General features: G+C 32.4%; 2 protein-coding genes across 3 annotated transcripts in view; one reads left to right on the top strand and one right to left on the bottom strand.

Annotated features, from left to right (window-relative positions):
* Window positions 1-235: 235 nt before the first annotated feature.
* On the bottom strand, window positions 236-559 carry LOC128547991 (variant surface antigen F-like). The gene has a single exon (XM_053522157.1). It carries the CDS (start codon window positions 557-559, stop codon window positions 236-238), a length of 324 nt encoding a protein of 107 aa, XP_053378132.1.
* Window positions 560-11,003: 10,444 nt separating this feature from the next.
* Window positions 11,004-24,847, top strand: part of LOC123545201 (homeobox protein Meis1-like) — a 153,572-nt gene continuing 139,728 nt past the window's right edge. Inside the window, exons 1-2 of one of the 2 annotated variants that reach the window (XM_045331546.2) lie at window positions 11,004-11,021; window positions 17,320-17,397. The gene's annotated coding sequence lies outside the window, so the exon portion shown is untranslated. Of the gene's footprint in view, window positions 11,022-17,206; window positions 17,398-24,847 lie in introns of those variants that run through there. The other variant, XM_045331544.2, reaches the window with a different exon arrangement.

The raw sequence follows: 24,847 nt of genomic DNA on the forward strand, positions 1-24,847 counted from the left end.
TATCGGGTGTACTTCCTTTTTAATACGTGATTAGAGTCGAACCACGTTCTCGGGGAGTCTTGCCTGAAGAACTAGTGTAAGAAATTGCGACATTTTTGTACCATTTAATGAACGGTAGTTTATAATCGTCCAAATTTGACATTTCTTTCAACTTCGTGCCATCTTTGTTCTTCTCACATTAACCTTAATGTAGTGTGACATTTTGTTCCGCGTACAGTGTTCTTGGCACATGTTCTTAGCGTTCTAGCACCGGTTCTTCTCCACGAACATGTTCTTGGCGTTCTGGCACCGGTTCGTTTCCACGAACATGTTCTTGGCGTTCTAGCACCGGTTCTTCTCCACGAACATGTTCTTGGCGTTCTGGCACCGTTTCGTTTCCACAAACATGTTCTTGGCGTTCTGGCACCGGTTCGTTGCCACGAACATGTTCTTGGCGTTCTGGCACCGGTTCATTTTCACGAACATGTTCTTGGCGTTCTGGCACCGCTTTTCCACGAACATGTTCTTGGCGTTCTGGCACCGGTTCGTTTCCACGAACATGTTCTTGGCGTTCTGGCATCGGTTCTTCTCCATGAACATGTTCTTGGCGTTCTGGCACCGGTTCTTCTCCACGAAAATGTTCTCTCTTCAATTACAGCTCGCCAAAAGATGGCCAGTCATATTAACTAAAGTTTGATGGCAGTCCGACTGACACTTTGGCCGAGTCTCCTGTATCTATAAAATGATATAATTGTATACCGGTAGTTAAAAACACTATACGCATCTCCTGACTTATATCAAGAAAACATGACAGTTTATGGACGGACAAAGGGACGGACACCGCCTTAATATGACACGTCTCGATTTTTATCAACGGGCGTACCGAGATGAAGCCAATCTACAAACACAAAAACGATTCTAGTCTTAATTCTATCCTGCAACACTTCATACAACTATTATTACAAAATGCATACTGATGAACTCTAGAACAAAAGAAAATCATGAACAATAATGTTATTTAAAGATTACCATCACAGTAAATATCAACAACAAGTTAACAATTAATCAAAATTATAGTTTTGGCGTTTTCCGTTTCTTTCATTTTAGTACTTGATACACGTGCATGGTTATAAGTTGACAAATTTATAACACTTTGGCTTCTGCAATGCCGTTTTGCATGGTTGCCTAGATTAAAAGAAACAATGGTAAAAGACAAGCAATATGTAATAAATTAGATGACTATCAATGCGATGCTTCGGCGAACTTAGTGCTTCTTAAAGACAGATGGAAACATATTGCTAATAATTTATTGACCGCTCCGTTTCATCTCAGTGTTTTCATTTCAATTACAAGGTGTGAAAATATTGATTATAGAATATAATGCAAAAACAACACCATGTACATTGTCTATAATTAATTGAATTTTCTGCAACAAACTGAACACGATGCAAATAAGTGGCAAGCAAACAAGGGTTGCTAATTCATATTTTATATTTCAAACTTGAAACTGTATGTTCAGTTCATCTTGTATCAAAGTTTAAGGTATATTAGATAAAATTTCATATTTAAAAACATGAACAGTTACTTCGTATAGTTTATGTAAAACATGAAATTAACAAGTTTATGTGTATGTACAGTACTATGCATTAAATTTTAAAATAGTACACACTGTATACATGTATAGATAAATACAGTAAAAAATGAGTACTCCTATGTTTTTTAACAATCAACTCTTACTGCTGAATATATCTCTATATGCATACTTAATTCATATACACGTATTTAGTAAAAGTAAATACAGTTGTTGAGGATTTATACATTTGAATTAAATCTCTACAGATAAAATATTTTAGGTCAAGATGCTCATTGGATAAATTATTACAAAATGAATGAGATAAATAGTTTGAGTTAAATAAGTACAGCTTATTGACAGTATTTTTAAGTAAAGAAAATTAAAAAAAAAAAACAATGATATATAAACTATATAAATGATAACTTATATCATATTTCTGTATATATACAATAACATGCATCAGAAATGAAACATACCGTTATTGAAATTTTAACATTTTGTAAAAAAATATGCTTTTTACATTGCTGGACCTGCAATGAAGCCTAAATAAAATCATTCAAATCGGGAGTTTTTCAAAAATACCTCTTAAAAATGTATTATTGTAACTATGTAACTATTTTCTATACGTCTATATATTACAAAAACCAATTACAAGTGGAACAATTATCTGACAACAAATAAATCCCTTTAGCAGACCCTAGATTTCTCCATTCTGTGATTAAAACTAGAATAAACATGATAAAAGTTTTTAAGATTGTCATGAAACATGCATTAATTCGGAAACATATTAACAACTACTTGAATAATTCACACTATCAGTATAATATCAATACTGAAATAAGTCAATAAAAATACACTATCTTTGATGTTGCCGCGAGTAATAATCTCTTTATTCAATAATTCATGAAAATTTAATGAACTACAATAAACCGGGACCTGATATAGTGTTATAGTGCCGGTTTATTAAAAGACATGTTTTGATGTGTGATTTTCCTTGGCCATTTTTTTCAGAATCGAATCAAAAATACTATAAGGCAGTATTATTTAAGAATAAACACCGCACTTTTTAGACTGAAAATAAGAAAATATTCCTTCTACAGTTATACTGGCTTAAAAGTCCACATCTGTTAAGAGACCACATGCATTAAAAGACAAAAAAAAAACAACAACAAAAAAAAACAAAAAAAAACAATGTTTCTAATGACTATTTGTGTTAAGAGACCACTTTTTGTCCTCCACATAGGTGGTCTTTAAACACAAGGTACAAAAAATCAAACCAAATTTCACGAAAAAAAAAAAAACTTTAAAAACACTTTGCAAACGAAGCAACAATATACCTCACTTTTATACAAACTTTACTGATCGAACTCGATTTTCTATAATTTATACACTCCATCTGGGATGTTGTTTGGTTTTAGTATAAAATAAACCGGTGGTCAATCGTGAAAAGTGTGTAAAACTGACACCAGAACTGACCATAATTCACCCGCATGTTATCCAGCTTCAAGTTTTTTACGCTACGTGGTAACCTGTATTGACCCCATGTCGAGCTGCCCGTCCATACCATAGGTATGCTGTCCACTGATAACAGACTTGTTCGCGTATTATAAAATAAATTCTTTGCCGGCGTTGACAGGTACGTATCACTTCTGTCTGGAGCGAGTATAAATACCTGCCGACACTTAAAACCAAGCTTATCGTCATCAAAGCTAGCATTGATTTAAAGCCAGAAATTGGATATGTCCAAATAGTACCCAAAGCATGATCGAAGTTTAATCGGCAGGTCGACACGATTTCATGAAAACACTGTAAACAAAAATATCTTTTCAAAGCTTAATGATGTTTGGTTTTTGAGATATCTTAGCTTTGATAAATGCAGTACAGACTATTGACGGCGTAAATCAAAAGAGATTGCAATAACTTTCAATTTCTATTCTCTGCAATACTAATATAAAATACAGGTGAAAATAACTCCGCAAATCAAACTTACACAATTACAACAATAAATCATAATGTCTGACAAATCTTAACTAATATAAAATACAAGTGTCATAAACAGAAAACAAGAAATTCCAAGATTTTCCGTGTTTTTCAACTTGTGTTGTAAGGACCAAATTAGGAATCTTTCGGATAAACGGAACTTCTTGCATGCTTCTTGGTGCTGTTTGAACTTAATCTGAACATAAGGCCTACATTCAAAATGTCCTTTGATTAACGAAAATGTATTTTCCAGTCGACGAGCACGTGCCAAAACGCGGTATTCAGTGTGAAATGCAAACACCCATCACAAGGGAACATTTAGCAATATTTGGAATAATATCAGAAGTGTTCCACGGAAAATTGATGGTCAAATCTGCATTGATAATTTGTGTCAATGGGGTGATGGACTGATCTATGAGGCTAAAGGCATTCCAGAGATAAATGGTTCCAGACCAGTGAGAGAGCAACAAGATTACAGGCAAGAACTGAAAGGCAATCAGGCAGTTGTTAATGAAAATTGTATAAGACAAAAAGTATTTTGTCTCGACGCTTGGCAAAAAAAAAAAAAACGCCTGCGTGTTTTCTGTTTTATACTTTAATTCCTAATATCTTTTATGCCCTTTAAATATGTTTTAGACACAAAACAGCAAATCTAAGAAATGTTTACTAGTATTGTTTTGCTATAGTGAATAGGTTTAGTTATTGTAGTCCAATATTCCCTTCCTGTGCTTAGGTAATAAGCTGAAACATCCAAGACAAAGATACCAATAGGAATAACCATATTGCAAGACCGCGGTCTAGAAAACAAGAAAACTGATCAAAGTAGCTAAAAAGACATACACACAAGTTGGCGGAAGCAAAGCCTCTTTACTTCATATTTTCCAAAAAAAAAAAATCTAGTACATTTTTTTTAAAACTCGCCACACGAAAAAAAGAACAGAGCTATTATACTCTGTCATTTACTACCAGAAAAAAATAAAGCAACATCTGGACAATGTTACTGTACCCTGTATGCTTGTTTATTTACACACAGAGACATATCAGTACCGTGTTAATTACAAAGGTCGATCTTAGGGAAATAAAAATCCTAGATAAAATGTAATGGGCAATATGATTCCAAAATTATCATGGCAGAGAAACCAAAATATGCCCTAAATCTTTTTAATGTTGTTCAAGCGACAGATACCCTGTGTTTACAAGATATGCAATAGTACGGAACGCTAGAATTTCAGCGCGTCTCGGAGTCGAGGCACCCATTCCTAAGATAACGTTTACTATAAATCTCGCAAAATATCACGTAGTCTGGCGAGAAGTCGTGACGATTGAGCTAAAATTCGAAACTGATCTCACATTGATTTCTTTTTCTGATAACAAAGTTCCCAAAACGCTGCCACCTTTTCTTCATCCAGTAGTCTGAAACAGTACAGTCTCTATCAGCCTTATACTTTAATACCTATTACTCCAGTAACACTATGACAAAACCGTTTTTCCAAACTATTTACATAAAGTAAATCACTTTCCTTTTGTATGTTTGTATCCAGTTAAATGCACATTCAAAACAAGCAGTAATTTTAAGCATTCAATATTTTATTCATATCGATTTGTTTTACAAGCTTTGAAAAATATAGAACAAAAAGAGAGAAAATACCATGTGATTTCAACAAATCATGAAACAAAACAGTTGTCGCAGACGTCTTTCTTTCCCGTCAGCATTAACACTTTGACTGATGGTTTAATAAAGGACAGGACTATTCTTTCCGTGCGGGAACTTAGTTTTCTGTAATTCAAGACGTCTCCATTACATTCAGCGAGACAAACACAGTTTGGACAAATTTGTGTTTTCTGTTGTTTAGAATATTTTGTATGCAAGAGGTTTGATGAAAATTCCTCCCTCTTCTGTTAAAAATCTGGCATTAGGAAATAGATCCCCATTTCCCACGGCGTTTAGGGCTTTTACAATGTTTTTTCACCTGCGTCTTAAATATCCGAAGAACCAGTTTTACAAATAGCACACTGCTTGAAATAATGGGCATTCCGTAGATGGGTTTTTGCAGGCGATATCAAGTTCCTTCTTTAGATACATCATCTTGAATTTGACAAGAAAGCTTGTACGCACAACAGAATAATTGTCACGTGGAAGGACTTTACGGATAAATGACTATAATTACATTGCAAAATGACCAATCATAGACATTACGGTCGTTATTGCATTACAAAATACATTTGCATATTTTCATTAAAATAAAAAATGGCAAAAGAATATGGGCATCATGTCGCTGTCATGGGCTGTTGTTGTACGACTAACTGTCAAACATTTTGGGACTATTTTATGTGGCATTTTTTGAATGGTCCATTATATCCATTATGGAAGTTACTTGGACTTTCATTACGGTCAGATGGGTTACAAATAAATAGACACCATTTTAAAACAATAAATGGCAGAATGATTCTGGCAGAGTAGCATGCAGAAACTTGGTATTAAATCTGAATTCATAATAAAAAGGAAAGAATGTTGACGTCAGTGGTGATGCACGCATTGTCTTCGGAAATGGCAAGCATGAAAAGCAAAGGATTTTGTATCTGTGTTTTTAAATAAAAAAAGCAAATTGTTTTGCTGAATGCCATTATGACGATATTCTCAAAAACTGAACCTAATTTAAAACAGAGACATAACCTGTACATATACCTTCTATAGAAGGAACTCGATGCTGCCAACAGTGACGAGTCCAAATTAGTCCAACATGCTAGTTTTAACAAATTATCCATAATGAATTTAGATGCAATAAGTATAAAATAAATATTTCGATTTCTGTAGATTCCTTATTTCATTAATATATTATTTACTGACATCATCATATATCAAGTAACTCGTATTGGTAATTTTCGCAAATAATACCAACAAAACGATTTCTAAAAAAAATCACACACGACAAACAAAAACATTGTAAATCTATAATATTCTGTAATTAATTGTCAGGTGAACTTTTTATTTTATTTAAAATATAATAACATTTTCTCCTTTAAGTGAGTTTTATGCAATGGATATTACATATGCTTATTTTTATTCTTTAACCTTCCAGTTTAATCTACAGCCGACATACAAACCAGGACTGGAAAGATTTAGTTGTCGACAATCCCCTAAAGGGGTAAGAAATATGCAAGATTTCAAGATTTTCAAGATTTTATTTATAATAAATGCATAAGTCCCACAATAGCGGGAAACATCAGCAGTATGATAGCATATACTAGTATACAAAATGCACAATGGAAAACGGCTACATTACATTTCTAATACTATATTTGCTAACAGTACTGTTTTACAAGATTGAGAAGATTGGTACTTCATATCTTTTCTCATAACATACATATTCTAATTATACATTATTGTATATTGCTTATACGTTTATACTATAATAATCTCAATATTCAATTATACTGTAAACTGTTCTTTTATATATTTTTTTATAAATTGATTACTTCAAATGTTGTGTTTAATCTTATCGCCAACTTTTAAAATGTCTCATAAATTTCTAAATTGAATGGACATTATTATATAATATACAGTGTTTCATGTTGTTTTTTTTTAAACTGAATATTGAAATATATAATATATATTGGGTAATGGTCTATTACTCTGTTTGGGTAATGGTCTATTACTCTGTTCTATTTGTGTGGCGTTTGCAATATGACTTCTTCTCGGCGATGTATGACCATTTGTGTCGATTCGCCGTAAAACCCAACTCACTCACTGTTCTATTTGAATGTACTAGTAAACAAGATTTGGATATATCATAGCAATGCACTCAACACGCATCTAGCGGTACCATTTAATATAATACTAAAACTTATTCTATATCTGTATCAAATGTGTTAACAATGACAGAAACTTAAAGAAATTGTTTTGATAAAATATTTTCAATTAGTGTTTATCCACAAACATGGAATAAATCCTAAACACATACGAGGTGAAGATGCTGACTACTTTAGAATAAACGATGTTAAAATCCCGAAATATGGACAAGATGTCTTAAATGTTATTAACAAGTCAAGTCAAAAGTCAAGTCAAATGGTTTATCTATGTCTCTTCATACATACAGCATGATATAACAGTACATTATTAAAATATTTTGAAAATACGTATGCCTTTCTATACAGAAATAAATAAGAGACAATTTGATCTATACAGTTTTATACATTTACATATTCTAAAACCTAATATTTAGTAAGATGACTAAGTCACTGACATAAAACTATTGAATTCATTATAAGTAGGTATATCTTCAAAAGGTTTGCTTACATAAAAAACATGAGGAAACTGTGACTCCATCTGTGACTAACTGCAGATAGATGCTGTAAGGAAATTTTGAATCTATCTGTGACCAAATAAAGTTAAAAACTGCTTTAAGACATGAATAAGAAACAGTTTTGTTAATAAATCTTTTATAATATGTAGGTTGTATCTGATCAGATTTGATATATATTTGCAGATTGATTCAATGTTCCCTCATACTATTTTCCTAAACTACAACTGACAATGTTAAAATATTATTGACATTATTCACAATACAATAAAAAATTTCTATGTTTTAGAATATTAAAACAGGCTTTGGCTGTGTACTTTACTATATTTGTGTCAGTGAATAATACACAGAATTTCTCCTCATCAGATAAATTATCAAAATCATTTAAATTTCTTCTAATATGTGTATACAATCCCTCCCTTACAGATGAATATAATAGACAATTTAGTAAAACATGTTTTTCATCTTCAAAACAGTCCGAACAATTGAAACAAGTTGGTTCATTTACGTCTAATATTTCATTAACAGTTAATCTAAATATCTTTCATTGTTCTCTTTGTAAGATGGGCGTAAAATTTCAGCGGCTTTAGATTGTTTAGGTCTGTCTTCTACAGTAGTATAATCTGCATTCTGAACTCCGTCCATGCTGTTGTGAAATTTAAAGTATTTCTTATATATTCATCAAAATGAAGTATATACAATCAATAACTTTTATAGTAGTATAAATATTATTATGAAAATTCATTCACCAAAAATGTACAAGATGCTTAAATCTACATTTCCAGCTAACTGTCTTTATGTACCCTGATTTGTAATAAAAATTTGCTCATACAAACGGGAACGATACTTTGCTTTTTTAACATGTAATTCATTAGTTATATGTGTGTTACAAATATTTCTTATTTGTAGGACAAGTTTTCATTAATCTAGGGATAAATAACTCATTCATCACGTTGTAATTAGAATTTACCTTGAAATAAATGAAGTCTATTTTATAAGAAAGCTATATATTATATCCTTAAATTTATGTTGCTCTGTGAGTCGGAATAAAATTCAATTTCCCCAAAATCAAGTTGATCTATCTCCATTATTTGAAGACATTCTCGTTGCTGCGACGACGAAATTCAGTAGTAAAATATTATAATGAATAGTTACTGCTTTAAAACTGATATATATACGCCTGATAAGTTACAACTTATTGTGTTTACTTGACTTGTATATAATCGATTGTTCCTGGCATAATTCTTCACTTAAGGAATAAATGTAAGTGAAGCATTATCAGTTAAGGAACTTTCAAAGAGTATATCATTTAACAGGTTTGGTGAAATATTTTCAAAACAACAGAAGAAGTTCATTACTTTAAGTCATTTGAAGACGTGTCATTGTCTACGTTTTGATCACTCGGGAAATTTTCTTAATATTTTTACTTGACAAAACGAAAATAAGATATGCAATAATGAATTTGGCATCAATAAATAGTGTAAAATAAGCAAATACAACATTCGTCGAGATTTTGTAAAATTCTACAAACAAGAAAGGACACTTGATAGCAAACACATAATAACTTGCAAGTGCTTATCTGTCAAATAAGTATTATAGGAGGCATGCCATTTTTTCCTGATACATATTTAACAGGAACTTGTCCACTCATGATGCTACATGGTTAGTTTCGACCGCTAGTTTTGCCTCTTCAGTACTAGTTACAAAACAACACGTTTACGGGTACTAAAGTTAACCTATTCCCATTGCGATATGACCATATTCTATTTTAATTGTAGTGTTGTATTGCGATTTCTACTACATATGCATCACCGAAGCAAATTTTCATAGAAATGATTACAAACGATAAATATAATAAGATGATAAACTAATGAGGTAGAAAATGTTTCACCTACATCCGATCACCTAGGTCTTGTACTGTCTTTCTATGCTGATTCCAAATACGTTTTCTACATGTTAGAAATACAGAACGTTTTGAAAGGAAGTTTTTTTCTCCTCTTTTTAAAAATAGTTTTTGCTTTTTAGTAATAAAATCATGTTTTGCGCCGAGTCTAATAACTGACGAGAAGACTTAATTAAATGAACATCGATTCCCACCTTCTTGTTAGGCAAACAAAAATCACAAAAATACATTTAATGTCAACACAGCTGGCGCATAACGGCAACCGATGTCTTTGTAACATCATGAAATATAATATGCAAGGTATCATGTCTGACATAAATATTTTATATCTAAAATAAAACACAGATAGTTTAATCATCATTTTATACGCCTTTAATGTTGCTAGTTCGCGCTACTGTTCTACAAATGGTGTCAAAATTTAATGATTCAAATTAAGCTTTTGAACCCTTTAGTCGATCAATGTCCTGAGAAAGCCCAACACTTCGCAAGAGAGACTAACAGACAAAGAAATAGACTATAGATTTCTTTCTAGGCTCTAAAAGCACAAAAACTGAAATGTTCACTTGAAATTTTATCGACTCCCATCATTAATAAGCTAGTTTATCGCCCTTTTACAGTTTTATGGAGATTATAGAAACTCCTTGTCGTCGACAATGTCGTATAGAAGTCATTTTATATCACATCAGCTGTTTGTGATTCTTTTCTGGCTGACGCCAAACGAGGAGTATATGACCGAATTTGGAGCTGCTTGATCTGGAGATATATTATTCATTGATTGCGATACAGATATGATCGATATCAGCATCTGATTTTCTTCACTTGACACTTGACCCCCTGATACAAAACTAGATATACGTGCCTTAAATGAAAGCTTCTAATATCGCGCACGCGCCGAAAATGTAAACAAAAATGGAGACTATACAAATATTAATATCTAAAGATGTGGTCACTAAGGTCTTCAACAAAATTGCATTAGGTTATACCATTAAGCGGGTAAACAGTAAATTTAGTCTAGTTTCCTTGTAGGAAATGACAGACACAAACAAAACTGGTGCCATGGGAGATATTGTATTAATTCGTTAAATCAAATCATACAAATGTATTTCTGTAAATACATCAAATTGTATTCTTCTTGAAAGAGAAGTTGTTTTTCGAAACCCAAAGCGGAAAAGTTAAGAAACAATTTATTTAATGAACTGTTCAGGTTCAACTGCTGTAGTATACACATTTGTGTTAATGGAATTACTATCACATATCGAAGAGACAACAAAAAATATGATCGTCTGTAAGTTTTGCTTTGATATGTTTCTTTCGATTCACTTTGTCATAAGATGTGTTAATTCAAAGCTTTATTACGTTGAACTAATTCATCATTAAAATGATTTTTGATAATATGTCGAAGTAGGTTTTGTCGCGGACAAATAAACACATCACTAAACCCCTAGAAATCTACATCATTTACTTGTTTCTTCATCCAGTTCTTCCAACTTTTATTTCAATACCTATATTCATACATAATGAAAAGCAAAGCAGACTTTTCAAGTTATATAAAGACAAATATGGTGGACCCATTTTTGTGACTGTATCTAATATGTAAAGATATCCATTTCCATCTTTCCATTGAGTACAAACATCAAGAATATACGAATGATATTAGTTATAAAAAGATGAAAAATCCTTATGGAAAATACATTATAATAAATACATATGATTTCTCACAAGAATATAATACTAGTATATACTTCCATCTTCACATTAAAATGTTGAAAAAGAAGTCTTTATTACATATTTTCAAAACGTATCAACCGTTGCGCCATCGTAACGTCATGATGTTGCGCGTGACATTGTGTGGGTAAATATATTTTTTATTAAAACCACTGAAAAGGCATAAAATAACATTAGATCTTTTAGATATAAGATAAAAAAAATCACTCGTGAACACCAGATTTTACATTTTGTCTAGTGCAAAATATTACAAGCATGCCTCAAAAAAACACAGAACTACTAACAGTATGACGTCATAAAATTGCGCGTGACACTGTGTGTTAACACGATTTAATTAAAAGATACTGACTGAAAAATCATGTAAGGTCAAACTATATTTCACTTGTGAACAAAACAGTTTACACACATATCACATATGGATGAGAAAAGCATGTATATGGATCTGACACTGAAACAAAAATACACCTTACTAGTATATGATCCAGCTTGTGGTGGTCCCCTTGCAACATATGACTAGTTGCCGTGTTCTGTATTTCCGGGAAATCTACCCTTACCTTTTTTGCGTCTCTGTTCATATCTATTAAGCTCATTTTCAGGAATTAAAGAATCATTGAAATATGGAATAAAACTTCACGTTTTCCTACAGCGGATGCAGGCCAGACATAAATTGATATGTTGAGGTCAAGATATTTTTATCATTAGATCTGTGTTTCGTTTGTTGTTGTTGTTTTGTTTATTATTTATATTGATGATAATGTGATGGAGCAATCTCAATGCTGTGCAGTTTGCATTGCAGACTTAACGTCAGTCTTATTAATAAAACAAGTACAACATTCCATCGTTTGGTCTTTTTATCGTTTGTGTCTTTTCTTAATTAGTCAGTTTCTTAATTTTAAATGTACTACCAAGACAGTAAGGTGAAAGCTGTATGCAGTAAAGAACAATGGCAACTAAATACAACGTATTTGGCTCTCTCACCACAATACCAGTTTGCCTAAAATAAAAGAACGGAGACAAATACAATTGCTAGTATACTGTCTCCTACAGAACACCTCAGTAGAATTGTTGTAAGCTATTATTAGACAATAACGTTATAATAGCATAATGCAAGAAACATCAGTATCAAAGAGAAAACACAAGCCTTGGCTGGAAGCATCTGACAGTCTGCAGCTAAAAATCTTAACAACAATATCAAAAAGTATAGATTGAAAGTACCGAAGTTGTGGTCAACAAAATGTATCAAAAGAATGACCATTCACTTAACTTGCAATTATATGTGTTAATGAAAATAGCGAGAAGTAGTTATAACAAACGAGATAAAATCGGGGGAGAAGTAATGAAAAGGAAGCACGAACCATTAAACATTGCACGTGTATTTAATTGACTTTATATGTATAAAACGTAGTTTAAATAAAGAAACTACGTGCAGGAGGAAAATAGCACAAACACGGTTAGAGAACACTTTTTCAAAGAAAACAGTAAATTATAGATATTCTATGCAAATGACGTCACAGGCGCTGCCACTCAAAGCAGCATTAATTAGTGTCATTGTGTCTTCTGTGTTATATATTTTAAAACTCATTAGCAAGCATTAGCTATTTGAACGTGTTGGTCACATTCTTTCATGCAGGTCCGCTGTTAATTGGCATTTGGTATATGTCGCTTCCAATGTACAGCAACAACTGGGTTTAGTCCCTGTCTTCCTTTATTTCTGTTGTTAGAACTATCCTTTCTTTATGTTCATTACGATTTGGACAGTAAAATCTGAATACGTCACTTTCATAAAACGGTTCTACAATACAAATGTAATATATGCCGGCGTTTTAGTGTTATTGTCACTTCCATTTAGAAATGTTTAAATTAAATTATAGTTTGGACCCTCTATTTATATACTGGTTTAGATCTACAAAATGCTTATAAGGCTGGAAATGTTAGTCCACATGTATTTCAAAAGGTATGTTTTCTGTTTCTTACTTGTTGGCAGACCGTTTGATATATATTTGGTTACTTTTCACCGCAGCATAAGCACTTGAAAAAAAGTAATTTAAATAATTTTACTTTGTAACAGCTATGCAATGCTTCTGTTTATTGTAATTTATTTTCTTATTCAAACGTATGCAAGTATTTTGTAATTAGTATTATTAAATATCTTTTAGATGTCCTGTATAGGTTGTAGAGATGAGATTATGCGATATCGTTTTAATATTTGTGCTTTTTAGGGTAGAAAAACAGTGACACATTGTAAAAAAGTGTTTCCTTCGAATTCCTTTCGGCTATTAAGTCGGTTTCAGTTTCACCAAACGACATTTCTACCCCTGTATGACGTCGTACACTGGTGTTGCGCAGTGTCATTTTATTGTAATCAGACCCTCTAAAATGCCTACCTGCATCTTGGCCCTATTGTCAGGTGGTTAAATCTCCAGTCAAGGCGGCTAGTTTAACACCCTTTCTCGTATATCTATCTATCTTACAAGGAATCAAAAACTAACACTCGATTAAATCGCTCTCTTCCTACTTAACAATTTCAGATGGCGATATTTATCTGTTAATTGCCAACGTTCTGAAAGGGTTAATATACGAACGGGTAGGTTATAAAGTGTCACATGTCTTCAACATAAATTCATTCTGGTCTCGGGTTACAAATAAATTGATCTAAATAAGTATAATATAGCATTGATACGAAAGAAAAACATCGAATATCTGAATTAAAAAAAAAACTTCTACAGGAAGAGCTACAGAATCTTTTGTTTAAAATAGATCAGATTGTAAATTTAGGAAGTATTTTTCAAAGTTTTAATAATTCAGTTGCATCAGAAATGATAGAATTTGTTGAAAGAAATAGTTCATAAACATAAGGATATATAATATATGTTATGTATTAAGGAGTTTATTAACACATGAAATAACAGAAATACTGTCAATATAACGTTACAACTACTGTGAAATAAATTAAGGTTTGATTGTACAAAAGTTCTATAGATCTACCAAAAACATGTGCCTTCACTCTGTGACTGAAATTAGCTCCTTAAACAGTAAAATATGTATTTTTACTGAGTTGATGTTTTCAGTTAATCTCTAACAACAAAAGTTAAGTGAACTAAAAAGTTTAAATAAATTCTAACAATTTACACATTATTTTTATTGTTAAAAAGGTTCATGGATTTCTCAAGAGAAGTATCTTCAAACATGTTTCTGCTAAAAACATTTAATCAAAAATCATTTTAAGTAATCTTTAACATAGGTTAGTAGCATCTTTAGTTTTATTATTTTGCGTGGTTGCATTCTATGCTTTAACAGATTTTATTATTGTAAATATTGATATGTTGCTTGTTATCCTGGTCTCTCATAAACATAGTGGACAGGGTGGCTATGTGCAGATGCTTGTGATATATATATATATATGAAGAAATAAATAAATAAACAAATAAGTGAATAAATATTACATTCATTTGGATGAACCTGTTGATATATATTGTGGTAAACAATTCAAACATAAGCGATTATAAAACACTGGCAAGATAAAAGAAATCTCTGGATTCTCTTATTCTAGAGGAAATAATCTTGATTAAGCCACTGTATTGTGTGTATTTGAATTATTCTGTCTGAGTTATATATTTTTATCATTTTTAATCAGATCTCAAATATATGTTGCAAAACGATACATCAATTATTATGAAATAAATTGCTCTTTATTCTGAATTTCCTCATTAAATTCATGCTGAAATAATTAATACGGAGAATTGTGGAAAGATTATATTTTCAAAATTAACCACATATGAGAAGCCTGGTGGCTAAACTCATTAAAACAAAAGTCATTTCTTGAACAGATCATTTTTATAAGATTTACCGCATAACTTTCTTTATTTTCTGGTTCTCATTAGGAGAAGAACCGCTCAATGATATCAATAAATCAGAAATATGATGGTTAACAGGCAATCTGATACGTTCGAGAGATGACGATAACAATAGTATCACAATACATAATTCGTACATTAATTATAGAACTTTTCTGTAATTGGAAATATTGAAAGTGAAGATATAACTATGATTGTGCGGCTACTATGCGCAATAAAAATGGGAGAAAAACCTCATACAGGAAACGGTGTTGCCGTAGCTTCGCGCTGAAGTTTCCACAAAATTGTCAGATTAAAGGTTTGAGCGTTTTTTTTGTGTGTGTGTTTTTCTTTTTCTTTTTTTTTTTTTTGTTCTTTTTAGAATGTAACTTATAAAATTTTCAGATTAAGTCTTTCATCGGTAGCATTCAAATATTTTAATAGTGGAAAATAAATTGTGCTACTTTGATAAAAACTGTTGATTTACTGTGTATTTTATTCACACATTTTACAACAGAAAATTAAAAGAATAATATAAGAAAATGGATATGGCAGAACTTGATAGACGAGTGCTCGCTATTTAAATAATATGGATATAATAGCCAAATCTTCTCAAGAAATAATTAAATTATTTGAAAGAAAGAAAACTCCAATCATTGGAGGTGCAAAAAAATTTACGAAAGCATAAAATCCATTCATAATCTTACCATGTTTTTAGTGTAAATAAATGTTAAAATAAGAATCGTATGATGTTTGTCAACTGTCGCTAAACATATGTTCATATAACATACTGGTATGTAAATTCATCATATATTTTAACTTTTTATTCAATTGAATAGCGTGTATTACTAAACAATTTTTATGTCACTGTTTTAATTATACATGTATATAAATTCACCATCTTTGTAATGTTATATAACACTTTGCTACATATCAATAAATCAAAAACACTGTAAGTACTTATCAGCATATGAAACAGTATTTATTAATTATTCCTTATTAATTTTCTGAAACAATCCAGCACAAAGGCAAATTTATAACCACTAAAATCTCAAATACATTGTTTTCATATTTGTTTTTTTTTTATTCGATTTCATTTCCTGCAAACATTTTTCAGAAACGAGAATTTCTTTATTTCTTTTTTAAATTAGAACAAAACATTTTTGGACAATATTGTAATCGATACAGTTCACCTAATAGCTTCATTTCTCATGGAATGGAATAATTCCGGGCTATGATATAATAACGCCACAGCACAATCGATAGTAAAGACCTTTATAAGGCCGCTTTTACGAATTTATATCATCAGAGGTGTCTTATAATTTGAGGAGAAAATAAGATCACGCTATCCAAAAGTGTTTTCCATCTTTGTGGCTGTTATTTTCTCCGCCTTAAGAATTTGTGAAATGGCCTTATTTCGATATAAAACAAGCAACAGACACTCTTTGATTCCAGACAAATGAGAAAATACTGCGAGCAGACGAAAATATTTTTCCCGGGAAAAGATAATTATATTTGCCCCTCCAAGTATGCTGTCTATTTACCTTAATAAGAAAACTGTTCCCGAAATTCGAGACAATTTGCCTGAGTTCTAATGATACAGCACCGAGTCTAAAGCCATTATGAAATGGAAAAAACGCAAGCCCATCGTAATAAACATTTCTAGTTCTTTCCGTTTTATTTTGATCTATTTCTCCGTCACTAATTGTAAGTATTCCATGGTTCGATTTTGACCTAAGGTTTTGTCTCAGTGAAAAAGCAAGAAAAACAAAACAAGACCGATGTTATCCAAACACAATCCAGTACATAAATATTCATATCCAATAGAGCGCTGACTCCGCCTCCTGCCTAAAGGTCGAAACAGACAGATAGATTATGAAAAACGAAGAACGGTAAAGCATGACAGATTCCATCAGATTGCTTTGTGGCTGTCGTAAACTAGCCGAGGTTTACTTTGACAGGTTGCCTGGCGGAATGACAGCCCATTCTTTGACACATTGCTAAATTTTAAGTTTTCTCTTGTAGAGTATTTCAATACGGATATATTCCCGTCTTCATCCATCTTCCGCCCGAGTCGATCTGTCTGCCATACAACAATATAAGGTATGTGCATTTCAATAATCTGGAATATTGTAACATATTCATTCATGTTCATTTTTTTTTTGTTACTGACAAAAGTTGCAGTTTGATTACTAAATAATTTATAAAATGAAGTTTAATTTAAATTTTGTCGGGAAATCTAGAATAAAGCTTAACAGAGTGTGTTGTTTTTATTGCTTGATATGTTAATATGCAAGGTGATAGAAGTTTATTGAAGATGATGCCTTTAGTCTGATCGTTCATTCGTTTTCGATTGTCATATATAATTTGGATAGTATGAAGTGTACATCATTTATACGCTTTGTCAGTCGTCCCTTGGAGAACGATTTAAAGAGCTCTTCTGTATGGAGTTAATAACAGTCGCCGTAAACAAGTCATGTTCGCGCAACTTAGTTCGACATCTTTGCTCTGTTTTGTAGGGTAGACGGGTACTACTAATAAATTTGATTTATCCCATCAGATAAGTCAAACAACGGACACATCAAAAGAGGCGCATTTTAATATGAAGATGAAAGTCGCACTCGAAATTGGATAATGTGGAAAAAAAGAATTTGCGTTTTTCAATTAGCGACTTTGTTACGATCTGATTCGGTCGCGTCGCAATGATTCCATATTTTTCATATCAGTGTTAAAAGATTTTCTTAAGATACAGCATAATTAGGAAGTGTTGAAATCGAGCTGACAGGAAACTGCGCCGGAGATTCTAGTCTCCATGACAAATGCTAGCATGGCATCTTAGATAACAGGAGTAAATCTCTTGGAAAAAAAATGGGTTCGCACCCGAAAAATATGGTGTTCTAAATCATGTAAATTCTAGGTCATCATCGTCGCGATATAAAAACTAATAACATCAGATCGGTTTTTTTTATTGTCAGAAAGTATTGTTTGGTTATAATAAACAAAAAATATGCGGCTGTTTTTAATAAATTACTGTTTAAATGCATTTTTATTATCCGGAGGGCAGAAAGGTACCTTTATATATATTTCCTCGAAAAAGATAAAAATAAAACCGAATGTGATTTGCGGTAAAATGCACTTTAGGATATAATTTAATTGTGGTAGCGTATAGCGGAAAACAACAACATTAAAAACGGAAAAAATTAAGAAAGAAGAAATACTTGTACAATATAGTAAGATTTGTTTACGTACTACCTTGGTCTAACATTACTTGTAAAATAAAAAATGAATTGAAGGAATAAAAGATTACCTATTCATTAACCTTTAAATGTTGATATATATTTTTTAAATAAATACACATTAAAGTTTGCCGGAACTATTCATCAACAGTGCATATCGCAACTATGAAATACACAACACCGGAAACAACGTTTGGCGTTGGACGCGGTACGAAGCAGCAGAGATCCCCGCTGCAGATATTAATTTTTTTTCATACAAAAAATACCACGACAGAAACAAGACGAATAATTTAATATACAATACCTATTCAGCGTTTACTAATTTCGATAAGATTTGTTTTAACACTTATATGAATTAGGTCTATTCCTAAAAAAAAAACCCCAAAAAAAACCCGTGTCCCATTGCAATACCGTATGAGAGTGCGCGATAGCAACCTTGCAAACTCGGTGCGACTCTAGCATACGACCTCCGGCTTAATCGGCTTGTCCAGTAACACAAATCTCAATGACATTAGTTTTGCTGCCATATAAGTATTGAGAATTCATTCATTAATCAGCCGGAATATGTACAAAGCATGTATTAAATTATATTCTAACATGTTACAGGTGATTTTAACTGAACATACATGTGAAGCAATCAAAAGGTAGCGAATTGTTAAAGTATATCACAGGCTATACACTACTTTAAATCATTTATTACACACTTATTGAATGGCTTGTCAGTTTATAGTAAAAACTATTACCCGAGATCCGAAGGACCAATGGTCAATTGTTTTTTCTATTGACTGGCAAGCCATTTAACGACGTATTATATGACATCAGAAATAGATTTTAATTACATATTCTTTTCCAGTTCTAAATTTAACCCAACAAGATACGGTATTGAGCTCTAGATGGGTCATATAGCACATACCGTAGATCGGCAAATTGTGGTACTCGTATATTAAAAACTACCATGTTATAATTATGGGGGTTTTTGCTAAAGAAAGTCTGAACCCATTGTCTGGCCGGTGGATTCCTATCCGTATTCAACGCTTACATTTGTTCTGTAATAAATGTATATAAGTTTCATGAATAAATGTAATTTGAACATATATTTATCATTTTATTCTGTACATATGATCTTACATATAGATTTGCAATAACAGACCAACTCGTTCAGTATCGGCAAACCAAGATATTTGTTACAGTTGACTATGTCAAAGTACGGCCCCTAAACTCAGTACTGACATTTATTCTATCTATTAAATTTTCGCTGAAATAATATAGAAACCATTCAGTTAATTTAATCCAGCTAAATTGTACAAGGAGGAAACTGTTTGTTAAAGAATTATTCCGTAAATTACATATTTTTTCCAACCCAGGTGGTGAAAACAAAGTCATTTTAGAGTATACATGGATATAAACAGGTGTGCTAGGTTATAATTGTCATCATAATTCGTCAAAACATGACATATCATCCATTTTCCCCGCAAAATTTATATAGCTGTCACTCCCAAATCCTCAATCTATGGTTTTGATGGGGTGAATAAAATTTCCCTGCGGCAAATTTACCTGTATGTTACGACGAAAAGGCGAAATAAAACGGAATAAAACAAAAACGGCGGCTTAATTTACGTTACTCAGCCGTTCCACTACGTTAACGTTGGATCGTTTTTCGTGCGAGGTCACACAACGTTTCAAAAGCAATTCGTTGTTTAAACGTCATTAGCTTTCTCTAAAATGTAATTTTGGAGAATCAAATTGGTAATCAAGCGATTTTCTTTGTTAATTACCCTATGCAAAGGGTGATACATCGATGTGCAAGAGTTTTAATTACCATTATTCTGAACACAAAATGAGTGTGCGGTTTTTAGTATCATACGAAATATGTAGTGAACGAAAACGAAAGGTGTGTATATTGCTTTACGCATAACGGAGAATAAAGACGAAAATATGCAGTCACCATGATTATTAAATCAAATTAAAATGGCAAACCATCCGTTTAAAAAGGCACATATTTATGGTACACCTGTTTGTAGTACGAGTATAAAATGTAAACACGCGTGTTTATTCCCTGTTTAAAACTTTCTTCATAAAATTAGCAATTGTATTACAGTAGTTGACTCATGAAAGTACTTGCCTCCTTCGTCAATGTTCTTAATAGTAGATACAATATTTAGCGTGCATTTAGAATAATCAAGTACTTTTTACCAAACTGAGTACTGCTCGATACTTCTGTTTTAATTTCCAAGAACGGCTTAAAATGTGTGTGTGTGTGTGTGTGTGTGTGTGCGTGTGCGTGTGCGTGTGTGTGTGTGTGTGTGTGTGCCTGTCTGTGTGCTTTAAAAAAACAAACTACAGCAAAATATCGTACGTAATTGTAGAGAGTTGGTACTAATCCTTTAGAATAAAAGTTGACATTACATCAAGCACTGAAAAAAAAGAAAAGAAAAAATGCAAGATTTAACATCTGCCCGGTCAATGTGTGAACATAACGGTCTAGGAGCAGCATAGTTATTATGGGAATTAGTATCAGAGTATGCTGTACCAACCTGAGTTACAATTCTTGAAAAATACTGGCAAGTCTTGTAGCTGTATAACTTCCTACAGTATAATATCACCTTTTAACGTATTTAAATTCTGACACGTAGTGCAAAACGTCCGGATTGTTTTTTGTTTTGCAACGTTTACGAAAAGTAGATTTCTCCGCCAGTCACAAGTTAAAATCAGGGGACCTCAATCAAAGTAGAAAAAAATACATGTACATTAAGCGTTTATTATTTTTAAAACTTTATTGTCTTGAAAAGAATCAATATATTTGACTGTCACAAATGTTAATAAAAAGTACGTCCATTTTAAAATCATAACGATGCAGATGTTCTATAGAAAATGTTAAATACTTTTTTCATTCCTTAATCTGACTGGCACACAGTGCTTTAGCGAAAATGTAGAAGGATGTGACATTGGACTTTTTTTGCACACTCTTCGTGTGTCCACTTACATTCTCTTCATCCCGCCGACATGTAAGAAACAGGCCGCACTTGACATGACAAATTGACGTGCAGACAGACGAACTGCAGGGATGTAACACCTTTATAAGCGTTTGTATGTTAACGAGCATTCATATCGCACAAAACGCTCAACAGTCAAACTGGCATTCTGCTGACAGATCGGACAAAGACCAGTACTCGGACAACATGATATCTAAACACTTTAAAGATGATATGCTAATAATTGTCAAATTAAAATCACATCAAGTTCAGACCAGATATTCAGTAACCGAATAGACTCGCCCATTTCGTGTTGCATCTTGAAGAGTAATATATACACTTCTTTCAGCTTCAACCGCAATTATATATGAACATGTTTCATCAGCGCATGGTGTATTTGCACAAATTTCCCCTGACAAGACAGAAAAAATCCCTTGATTCTGTTTTATTAACGGCACTTGTTCCCTAAACTGAATAAAGTCGGATAATATCGAAAATGAGATGCTATAGGCCGATACCGGCACTTGTGTTTTTTTCTTTATAAATAAAGATTCGGTGCAGATCCGTTTTAAATTCCAGTTTTTGTTTTTGATTGACAGGGTGTATTAGTAACGTTACGAATGGATCTCTAAGGACGAGGGCTGGGTTAAGATGTTAGCAACAGCAATTTCTCAGATAGAATAGGGGTTACAACCCCTCAGAAACGTATCACGATGAAAATATCTTAACTGATTAAAATCCCCCTGGTCTGATTAAAGTGACTATTTCATTTAATTCCAAGCATTACCTGATTATATGGAATGGATTTCGGCTTCTCTTACACACGAGACGTTAACTAGAGCAACTTCTGGAAATTCATATGATAACTGCTATATTCTTAACGGCAATTTCCTTTGTATAAAGAACTATGAGGGACTCGTGTTTTTTCTTATGTGATCTTTTACAACGTATATACACTTAAATTACGCGGCATTCATTTATTTGCCAATGTCTTTAAAATTGCTTGATTAGTACTTCTGAAATTGTACAAATATTTGGAAAAAAAAATTATTTGTAATTGGATGATAGTATTACTGAACAATCGAATTATGCAATCACTCATTTTATTAATTATTCTACAAGAACCCATTTGAAAAAGTCGCAAAACAAGAATTAATAAATAAATTGCATTTGTTTTAGATACTCACATATTAGGGTAAAGTGGAATTACCTAAAATATTTGTGCCAAAATACATTTTGAAAGTAATATACGAGTTCTTGTTACATTATATACTCTATCCAAGACACTTTTGATAGTATGAAGAAATGACATTCATGTACGTTTGCTTTTTTATTACGAGTTTGTCAAAATTCATTGTTCCGCCGATCTTCGGCGCTCAAGTCATAGTTTGGTTAAATAGTTAAATTGTCAATGAGCATGAAAAATGACATCATATAGGATGGTTAAAATAGTGATTAGTATAGATATTACTACAGCTGTATCAGTCCACTTATTGTATATTTCCCGCAATGCGGTTACAATTAAATTGTAGTTTACACAAAACATTACGTTAATTAAGCTGGTTGGTTTGTGTGTTTGAACAGTTAAAGTCTTCCCGGACTTGAACTTTAGTGTTGTTATATTTTGCTGGACCTTTGAGAACTTGGATTCCGTCCACCATCCCATGTATTTACAATAGAATTCTACATATGCTTGTACTGAGGAGTATAGCAAAAAATATTACCTGTCAAACCGAGTGTGCTATAATTTTGCTCGGTTGCGTTCATTGCTTTCCACGGATCTGCTTGTACTCTATTTTCAGTATCTTTCATTTATAACAAAGCTTTATGTTTTTGTATGTTTTTTTTTTTTTTAAATGTAAGGATGTATCTTGTCTGGAGACTTTTACTGTTTCGGTGAGGCTATCAAAGTTCGGAAATTGATGTATTACACTTGAACAAATTATATATAATAGGAAAATCCTAAAAAAAAATACTGTATGATACGTTCGAATTCTCGCAAGACAACATAATTATAGCTATATTATAAATATGAACTCGACTTCTTATCTTTGCTTTATTTGATATGAATTTGTAGTTTGACATTTGTAATCAGTCCGATTTGAAGTGGACTGAAATTCAACACGAGCCGTGAAACAGCAAGTTGTTGAGGTAGGGAAATGCATATACCGTTCTTGCAAGGGGGTATGAGGGCTTCCCTCAGAAAAAAAATAATTCAGGAATGCATTTCGTACAATTTGACATATACCTGATAGCTAAATTAAGTTTAACAACTATAGGCTGTCCATTCAACAGACTCGAGCTGGTGAGATGTTGTATGCTGCCCTTGCTAGTCAGTGAATAGGCGACATTTTCAACATGTCATTGATTCTTTCTTCGGGTACGATTGGATTGCTTTTGCTATGTACCATGTGATCCAAGGAACACTTTGTTAGTATTTTTGTATTAAATATTGATTTTGTTGTTGTTGTTGTTTTTTTTTTTTCAAAATAATGAGGACTCAACTGCATACTCTCGTATAAGCACTACATGCCTGTACGTAGTCTTTGGTCAAAATCAAACGAGTCCTTTTACGGCTAAACATGAATTTTGACGAAAAAGTTCAAAATTGTTATCGCTTCAGTCCAAACTTCAATTACTCTTGAACCAAAATATGTTCATTTTTGTTCTGTTGAAACGAGATTTGCGGTATTGCTGAGTGTTTTCTTTATATAATTTAAGTATAAAAAATCTAATTGTTCATTTAGAAATAGAACTAAGATCTAGTAAATTAGATTGAATATGCAGTTAGATACAAATTAATCTGGTTTTGATTTATTGCACATAAATATGCTGAATTTGTATGTAATAATCGTCATGGAGTAATGATATACAGACATTAGTATGAGTTTTATTATACCATACCATTGGCATAGGAGCGACTCAAATGTGGGGTGTGGGAGGGAGGGCTATCGGAGGCCGACCAGCTACACCTGCCAATATTTTCCCAGAACATATTTGGATAACCAAAAAAAAATAAATAAAGCAAAAAACCTTCTTAGCTCACCTGTCACGTAGTGACAATGTGAGCTTCGTCCGTCGTCCGCCCGTCAACAATTATTTGTGAATACGATAGAGGCCACATTTTGCAATTGATTTTAAGCAAACTAGTATACAACTTGTATTGGCATAATATCTCGGTTTCTTTCGAAAACTGGCCAGATCCCATCATGGGTTCCAGAGTTATGGCCCCTTAAAGGGCCAAAAATTGCTAGTTTGGCTTGTTAACACGATAGAGACCACATTTTGCAATCGGTTTTAATCAAACTTGCATACAACTTGTATTGGCATAATATCTCGGTTCCT

Source organism: Mercenaria mercenaria, chromosome 1 (genome assembly GCF_021730395.1).
Source record: "Mercenaria mercenaria strain notata chromosome 1, MADL_Memer_1, whole genome shotgun sequence".
Lineage (NCBI taxonomy): Eukaryota > Metazoa > Mollusca > Bivalvia > Venerida > Veneridae > Mercenaria > Mercenaria mercenaria.